Below are 9,180 nucleotides of genomic sequence, written 5' to 3'. Positions count from 1 at the left end.
TAGCTACTTTTAGCTATTAGCTTGCCTTTTGCTACATTTCACTTTTAGCTATCTTTAGCTACTTTTAGCTATTAGCTTGCCTTTTGTTACATTAAACTTTTAGCTATCTTTAGCTCCTTTTAACTATTAGCTAGCCTTTTGTTACATTAAGCTTTTAGCTATCTTTAGCTCCTTTTAACTATTAGCTAGCCTTTTGTTACATTAAGCTTTTAGCTATCTTTAGCTCCTTTTAACTATTAGCTTGCCTTTTGTTACATTTAGCTTTTAGCTTGCCTTGTGCTACTTTTAGGTATTCATATGCAGACTTTCAACTCATTTAAGTGACTTGATTTGGAAACTTTTGATGACATTTAGTTTTAGCTAGCCTTTATCAATTTGCTAGTCTTTTGTTACTTTTAGCTTGCCCTGTGCTACTTTAGCTATTTTAGCCATTATTTTACCATATTGCTACTTTCAGTTTTTATTTAGCCTCTTTTGAAGTTTTAGGTTTTAGTTGACTTTTGCTACTCTTAGTTTTTAGCTCAGGTTTTTCTAATTTTAGCTGTTAGCAAGTGATTTTGTGCATTTGGCTAGCTCTTGGTTAAATTTATCTTCTAGATAGCTTTGTGCTCTTTTAGCCAACTTAGTTTTTAATTTATCAGATGTTCAGCTCATTACCTAGGCTTTTGCTACATTTAGGTTTTTAGCTAGCATTTAGCTGTCTTTAACATTTCGCTAGTCTTTTGTTGCACAAAGGTAGTTTTTTGCTGATTTTAGTTAACATATAGCTACTTTCAGCTTTTACTTATTTACCTTGCTTTGTAGCTTTTACCTAACCTATAGCTACATTTAGTTTTTTTGCTAGACTTTTGCTGTCTTTGGCCATTTCATAGTCTTTTAGCTAGGCTTTTGCTGCTTTAAATTAACATTTTGCCACTTTAGGCTTCAGGTAGCGTTCTTCTCTTTTAGCTTCTAGATAGTGTCTTGTTTCTTTTATCTTTAACAAATCAGTTTTTCTTCATCAGATTTCAGCAGGCATTCAGCTCTGGTTTTTATTTGTTTCGTTTTGCTCATTCATTCGGATGTATTTGTTTGTTGTTGTTTGTTACACGTTGTTTACCCATCGCCTGCCCGTCCACTCTTTGTTTACTCGTCTTGTCGTTGACCCAGTTTGAGACGGCGGACCCCACCCTCCCGTCTGCCAGTCAGGCCAGTCTGACCCTGGAACCGGTGGCCTATCACTCCCCAAACCAACGGTACCTCTACATCGACGTGCCGATGTTCGGCCGCAGCCTCTCCACGGGGAACTACGCCAACATCCACGTGTACTCGGCCACGCCCTCTTTCCTGCGCATCAAATCCCTCAACTACCTGGTGAGAAGATGGTGACGGACGTTACTGTTTGTCCCATTTTTATGGTTATCGATGCATCACCCACTCCCTCTCAGGTGCTCTCCAAAGGGAAGGTGGTGTATTTCAGAAGCGTGGACTTTGTCAACACCGCCGATGGAAAACAGACGCTGAACTTCCTGGTGACGAGCGACATGGTGCCGTCCATCCGGCTGCTGGTCTACTACGTCCTGCACGGTGAGGGGACCACCGAGCTGGTGGCCGACTCCGTCTGGATGGACGTCAAAGACAACTGTCTCAGTGGACTACAGGTGAACCCACCATGGACGTCAGGCCAAATGTTTCAGGGTCTAAAAAAGTTTTAAATATTTTGTTCATTGTTTGGATTGATAACTGCCTGGTCCAATCAGCTGTGAGGAGGAGGGGTTTATTTTAGTTCATTTACAGTTTCTTACAGAACTCTAAGCTACATGAAGCCGTTAAGTTCCATCAGTTTGTGGTTTTTCTGTCAGGTCGGTGTCTCTTTGCAACAACAAACCTTCAAACCAAAAGGAAACATTGATCTGGACATCAGAACCAATCAGGATGGCCTGGTGGCTCTGTCTGCAGTTGACTCCGCCCTTTTCTCCCTCCGACCCAACTACAGAGACCCTGTTTACATGGTAAGTGTGTAAAAACCACTCAGCCACATGTTTCCTGTGTAGAACAGCAGGGTTGGTTCTGTAACAGAATGTACGGTGGCCCGCAGGTCCTGCGTCACATCGAGCTGAGCGACCAGGGCTGCGGAGGAGGCGGGGGCAAAGACAACGCAGACGTCTTCCAATTGGCTGGCCTCACCTTCATGACCAACGCCAACGCCCATCCATCATCCAGTGGTACAGTCAATCAATCAGTCAATCAATCAATCAATCAACATCCATCCATCCATCATCCATCCATTCATCTATCATCCAGTGGAACAATCAATCAATAAATCAATCAATCAATCAATCAACCAACATCCATCCATCATCCATCCATCCATCCATCCATCCATCCATCCGTCATCCAGTGGATCAATCAATCAATCAATCAATCAATCAATCAATCAACTAACATCCATCATCCATCCATTCAACATCCATCCATCCATCCATCCATCCATCCATCCATCCATCCATCCATTCATCCGTCCATCTATCCATCCATCCATCCATCCATCCATCATCCAGTGGAACAATCAATCAATCAATCAATCAATCAATCAATCAATCAATCAATCAATCAATCAATCAATCAATCAACTAACATCCATCATCCATCCATTCAACATCCATCCATCCATTCATCTGTTCATCTATCCATCCATCCATCCATCCATCCATCCATCCATCATCCATCCATCCATCCATCCATCCATCCATCCATTCATCATCCAGTGGTACATCAATCAATTAATCAATAAAGCAACTAACATCCATCCATCCATCCATCCATCCATCCATCCATCCATCCATCCATCATCCATCTATCCATTCATCCATCCATCCATCCATCCATCCATCCATCCATCCATCATCCATCCATCCATCCATCCATCATCCATCATCCATCCATCCATCCATCATCCATCCATCCATCCATCATCCATCATCCATCCATCCATCCATCCATCCTCTGCTAATTAACTAATAAATTAACCTATCAGCTGAGTGTCTGAGTTTAATGTAGCTCTTCTGTGTTGGTGGGTTTTTTTTGTTTGTTTACCTGTTTGTTTGTTTATTTGTTTGTTTGTTTACCATTTTTTTTTAGCTGAGCTGTGTACAGCTGCTGTTCGTTCCAAACGAGAGTTAACTGAAGAGCAAAAATCAAAGAAAGGTGAGAGGTCCTGATCACACCTGGTGTGTTCACCAGTTCCACCTGTAAACTTCTACCTGCAGCTGAGTCCAGATGGTGCTTCTGACTCTGTGCAGCCAGTACCTACGGCCCGGTGAGGAAGTGCTGTGAAATGGGCATGAAGCACATCCCGAAGAGCGTGACCTGCAGTCAGTACGCCGATCAGAGATTCAGAAAACAGGGAGGGAAGTTCGAGCAGTGCAAAACAGCCTTCAGAGAGTGCTGCGAGTTCCTCCTGCAGAACCTGGACGAGAACGATAGACTGGTGCTGGGACGATACGGTGAGTCCAGACCTGTCCCAGAGGCCTCAGGTGACCCCCGGGATCCTGAACAAACCGTAACACCTGTGTCTGTGTGCAGAACTGGGGGCAGACTTTGACCTGGCTCCATCTCTGATCCGAAGCTACTTTCCAGAGAGCTGGTTGTGGGAAGTTCAGCGCACAAGGTGACGGAAACCAAACATACTTCAGCTGCTTTACAGAAAATACTAAAACCTGCGCCAAAGTCACGACCTTTACGCTTTTTTTTCTAATTTGTCGTGTGTGCAGTTTGTTTTTGTTCAAATATAACTGAAGTCTGTTGAAACTTGAATCTCTGACCTCAGAGATAAAATCAATTTTACAGCACACTGAAAAAAATAACTTGTAAGATGTACTTGAAAAAAAAAATCCTCTAACAAATTTGCACTGATGTTTGTTAAGTAAATTTAAATGCTACAAATTCATGTAATATTTACTCATCATTATCTAGTAAAAGTTATCAAGAATATAGTTAAATATTTGTGAATAAATCAGGTAAATTTTACTTAATTTGCTCAATTAAATCTTGTAACATATTTATTTAAGATTTATTCACAAATCTTTAACTTTATTCTTAATAACTTTTACTAGATAATGATGAGTAAATATTGCTTGAATTTGTAGCATTTAAATTTACTTACCCAACATTAGTGTAAATCATTACAAGGATTTTTTTCTAGTAAATCTTACAAGTTCTTTATAACAGTACACAAGAGTCAAGCACAATATTGTAGCATGACACCTCACAGCTRCARASAGAGGTGTAGCTCTTGTTGTAGTTCAAGACTTCACCACCAGGTGGCAGTTTTGAAGAACCTTTATTGGATTCTTCTTCATGAACAACACAGACAAAGTGAAACTCACAGGTCTTATTAATGACTAGGCCTACCACTCTCACTTATGGTTACTTCTGCTGAACCCTTCAACACAAGTTAACAAATAACGAACACACAAATTACAGTAACACAACAGACTAATTGCTGAAAGAACAATGTTAACCAATTCCCTAAAATGATTAACAACAACAAACATGAATCCTACCCACAATCCTCCACTGCAGTCACATGACAAACAGCCAAACACAGCAGAATGCTACAATATGCATTCCCTGTTCCCTGACAACTAAATATCACCTACATTATGTCATCAAACTATTGCACACCAACAAATGTRTTCAAGCAAAAGAAACCAGACAACTTATGTTTCATTTCCACCATGTCTTGTCCTCTCCTTGAAAAGTTTTGATCCTTTACTACATTTAGCTTTTAACTAACCTTTAAGTTGGTGTTTGGCTACTTTTAGTTATAGCTAGTTTTTGGCCCTCTCAGGGAAAATGTTTGGGCACCCCTGGGCTAAAGTTTAGATTAGTTCAACTGTAGCTAAAGCTGATCATTCCTCTTTAAACATCTGATAAATACTTCAGACTTTTTAAAGTCTTTTTTTCCACAGATTATTAAAACAGCTGAATAAATCATCTTTAATTTAAGCTCATCTTTATGACTTCAGTTCCTTCAGCTTCTGTTTGTCTTCAGGTCAAACAAGCTAAAAGTCAGAGGAAAACTTCCCGACTCTCTGACCACCTGGCAAATTAAAGCTGTCGGCATGTTCCAGAACGGTGGGTTTCTGCTCTTCTTCTCTTTATCTTTTGTTTTTTATTTCACCTGTGGAACAGTTTGGTTTCAGGTGTGTTCTGTTCTTCATCTCCTCTTTTGTCAGGAGATTCTGTACAGTTTTTATCCTCCGTAGTTCTGGTTTTCTTCATCTAGCCTTTGAGTTCGTTCGGGTTATTTTGTGTGGTTCTGCTGCTGCGTTTAGAGGTGAGTAAACCAGGTTCGGTGTCCCTCAGGGATGTGTGTCGCAGATCCTGTGGATGTGTCGGTCAGCCTGCCGCTCAGCGTGGATGTCCCGCTGCCCTACCAGGTGGTCCGAGGAGAACAGCTGGAGCTGCAAGGCTCCGTGTACAACCATGGGATCGATAGCATCATGGTAACAAACTTGTGTTCAGCTACATTTCCCATGATTCTCTGTAAAGTCAGTACGTAGGTATGGGCTTAGAACCTGCAGTTCCTACATCAAATCAAAACAACTACATCATATTGTAGCTGAATATGTGTAAAAATGACTGTTATTAATATATTGGTTGTGTTGGCTAAGATCAGTTTGCTGTGGGTCCTGTCTTGAATTAAGTTTACTCTCTAACTTAATAAGTTGTAGATGCATGTATGAAGATGACTGTCTGAGAGTTTTATTAAAATACATCTTGTAGTTCATGAGATACAGTGGTGGGCACCAGTCTGCTAAAGCACAAATCCGCTAATTGCCGACATAAACATTTTGCACTTTAGCAGTCTAACAAATTTTTATAATTCATAAGCAGATTTGTGCTTTCTAAAATTAAAATGCAGTACCGTTAATAACTAATTATCTCCCAGTCATCATTATCTTGAACAGCGGAAGGTATGACTGTCAATGAATCACAACACATGTGATCTGTCCAACAGCACCCCTTCTAAATAATCACACGTATTGGAAACGTATACATCTTTGCTGTCATTTGCTCTCGGTCTTGGTTCTGATTTCCCACAATGCTTTGTGTCTGCTTACGAAGCAGGAAGGCAATGTTTAGAACTCCCTTTCCCAGCAAAAACGGTAAACGTGTGTAATCCATACTAAAATTTTGTATGTATTGATTTATTTTACTTTACAATCGGAGCTTCTTTCAAAAAAGTTTAAACGCTGGAGCTCAATACTTGACGTAATTAGTCGAAGCAATCCGCCAACTGGGTGAGACTGACATCTAGTGGTCAACTGGAGCAACTACATGGAAAACTTTCATTTTCCATCACAAATCAAATCCGTCATGTACCCAGAATGCATCGCTTCAGTTTTCCAATAAACAGTTTTAAAATTGCTTTATTGATGCTTCTTTAATGAAAAATCTACAACAAACAAAAGAAAAAGACAAAGAAGCAGCCGAATTAGCAATCCTCAACAACGTTTTAATTTTTACACCAGGAGCCAAAGGTCTGTTTCAGGAAATCACATCCCCAGCAATCGACGCTTGTAGGATTAAGCTGTACAAGGGTTCATGCACTGCTAATTGGCAGTGTTGTGCAATTGTTTCCAACTAGTAAGTGTTGAATTAAACTTGTGCTTTAGAATTAGCTTCCACTAATTTTTCTATGGCATAAACGTTTTTGAAGTTGCAGACTTAAATATTTTCATAAGTGCTTTAGAAATTACAGAGCTAATTTTCGGATTAGTGCTGTCCACCACTGATGACATATAAATGACCACAGACATGCAAAACATGGTTAAAATGATGTTTTAAATGAAGAACAAATCAGAATAAAGTAGTATAATGTAAAGGAAGAGGGGACTCGAGTTTTGAGCCCTGTGGAACCCCGCAACAAACAAAAACACCGTCTCACTCTTTTCTGTTTTTATTCCCTCAGTTCTGCGTGACGCTGACGGCTGGGCCGGCGCTCTGCCTGCTGCAGTCCCAGCCAGCCGGCGGGGAGGGGCTTCACTCCACGGCCTGCACCTGGAACCGCCTCTATGCAGGAGGGGTGGGTAAAGTGAGCTTCACAGTTCTGGGCCTGCAGCCCGGAGAACACACTCTGACGTTCACCCTGAAGACACAGGCCGGACCTGTAGACGTGGTGAAGAAGACGCTGCGTGTGGTGGTATGTTTGGGTTCTGTCAGGGTTCTGTTAGGGTTCAGTTTGGGTTCTGTCTTTAACCTCAGCCTTGCTGTGTTTGCAGCCTGAAGGAGTGAGACAGGAGGTAAATTCTGGAGGAAGACTGGACCCACAGGGACTCTACGGTAATAAGACCTGTGGTTGTAGCTGGTTCTACTGGTTCTGCTCGGAGCACCAGCTGGAGCAGATCTCTGGTTCTCTCTGAGCTCCAGCAGTGTTTTATGTTTCTGACATCGGTTCTGTGCAGGCTCAGAGAAGAGGACTGTGGTTCTGAAGAACAGTCTTCCAGAAAATATCGTGCCGGACTCGGTTGTGGAGAGACTCCTGACCATTAACGGTGAACTCACACTATCATCTCAGAGGGTTTCACTCAGATGGTTTTTACAGTGACAGGTTGAAAACGTCAGGTGTGCTGCACCTGTAACAGAAACAGGAAGTTCCTCCTGCAGAAATAATCTGCCTGAATGTGTTCTGATGCACCAGGGGAGCTTCCCGTGGAAGTTGTGATGGTGATCCTCCGACCTGAAACCCTCAGAGAACTCATCAGTCTGCCACCTGGGTCAGCGACAGCAGAGCTGGAGTGGCTCCTCCCCCTCATCCAGGTGTATCGGTACCTGGAGACGACGAGCAGCTGGAACGTTCTGGGAATGGACGTCGAGAAGATCTCTGGTGATCTGAAACAGAAGATAATTGAAGGTGAGGAGATGATGAAGAGATGCTGGGGATGTTCTGAAGTGTTCATTTGTTAATTATTTGTGTGTGTTTGTGTGCGTGTGTGTGTGCGTGTGCGTGTGTGTGTGTGTGTTCAGGTCAGGTCGCCATCAGCTCCTTCAGGAACGGAGACTCCAGCTACAACATGTGGAAAGACAGAGAGGAACCGAGCACGATGTTTGTGAACACAAGTCTCTAAAACTTTAATTTAATCTTTTCATTTCCTCAGATTTTCCTCTGGTTTCAGTTTTAAACCATTAAAAGTTGAATCAAACAGCTGTTGACAGAATTCTAACATAACTTTGATTTAACCTGAGAACAAATTCCTGTGATTAGAAGTACAGGAAGTGTAAAGATAAGTTTAATGACCCTCAGGAGGGAGGGGAGGGAGAATCATCTGCATGTGAGTTTAGCTGCAGAAACAGCAACAGAGAATCCATTCCAGCTCCTCTCTCCCTCCATAAAAAGCCAAAAGTCTTCAGGTTTGCAAAACAAGCTGAGCTTGAGTTTTCAAAGCTAAAGGAAACAAAATGCGAGCTAAAAGCTAAACATGATTCTCTTGCTAACAGCAGAAGGCTAGCTAAATGTAACAAAATATAAAAGAGGAAAAACTGTAGCTTAAAGCCAAAAGAGCAAAGTGGCAGCTAAAAAAGCAACAACCTAAAGAAATAGAAAGTTAGAAATCTAAAATTAACACAAGAACCAAAAACATTCAGATTTTAAATAAAACAGTTTTGAAAAAATAACGACATCTTAGTGTTTTTATGAAGAAAATATTAGAAAAACTAGAGAAATTGCATTTCCTGCAAAAAAATGCTAGTGTGAACGCTTCATGCTGAAAAGTTAAGCTGAAAGCTGCTGAAATTGAGTTAAAAATATTTAATAGGAAATGTGTTAATGTGGGCTCACTTTGAAAAGCTGAAAGGAAAAAAAGCCTGACTTTGCAGAAAAACAGTAAAAAGAGGAGAACACATCCAGATGAAAACAAGAGAAAACAGCTAAAAGCTAAAACAGTTTAATTTAGCTGAAAACATCTGTAAAAAGCATAAATAGTACAAATTAGGAGAAAAAAGCACAAAAGCAGAAAAATAGCAGAAATAATCCGAACTACAGCCACAATCAAAGAAAAAGCTAAAATTAGCATAAATAAGCTAAATATAGCAGACACAAGTTGTAAGTAGCACCCAGATAGTGAAAGTGCTATAAAAAGTTTAAAAATTACAGAATAAAGCAAAAAAAAAAAAAAAAAAAAAAAAAAAAAAAAA

The 9,180-nt window shown here is 40.8% G+C and overlaps 1 protein-coding gene across 2 annotated transcripts in view; it reads left to right on the top strand.

Moving 5' to 3' along the window:
- c5 (complement component 5) overlaps positions 1-9,180 on the top strand; it is a 28,621-nt gene that overhangs the window by 5,382 nt on the left and 14,059 nt on the right. For both annotated transcript variants that reach the window (XM_014022820.1, XM_014022819.1), the window contains exons 12-25: positions 1,150-1,353; positions 1,428-1,640; positions 1,842-1,991; positions 2,078-2,204; positions 3,121-3,186; positions 3,282-3,485; positions 3,565-3,649; positions 5,036-5,118; positions 5,350-5,489; positions 6,959-7,189; positions 7,269-7,329; positions 7,452-7,541; positions 7,688-7,900; positions 8,014-8,092. In XM_014022820.1, coding sequence (XP_013878274.1) covers positions 1,150-1,353; positions 1,428-1,640; positions 1,842-1,991; positions 2,078-2,204; positions 3,121-3,186; positions 3,282-3,485; positions 3,565-3,649; positions 5,036-5,118; positions 5,350-5,489; positions 6,959-7,189; positions 7,269-7,329; positions 7,452-7,541; positions 7,688-7,900; positions 8,014-8,092 — 1,946 coding nt within the window. The remainder of the gene's footprint in view (positions 1-1,149; positions 1,354-1,427; positions 1,641-1,841; positions 1,992-2,077; positions 2,205-3,120; positions 3,187-3,281; positions 3,486-3,564; positions 3,650-5,035; positions 5,119-5,349; positions 5,490-6,958; positions 7,190-7,268; positions 7,330-7,451; positions 7,542-7,687; positions 7,901-8,013; positions 8,093-9,180) is intronic.

The sequence above is a fragment of the Austrofundulus limnaeus genome, unplaced genomic scaffold (genome assembly GCF_001266775.1).
Source record: "Austrofundulus limnaeus strain Quisiro unplaced genomic scaffold, Austrofundulus_limnaeus-1.0 Scaffold343, whole genome shotgun sequence".
Lineage (NCBI taxonomy): Eukaryota > Metazoa > Chordata > Actinopteri > Cyprinodontiformes > Rivulidae > Austrofundulus > Austrofundulus limnaeus.
Note: the sequence above shows the minus strand (reverse complement) of the source record. Positions and strands in the feature narration are given on the sequence as shown.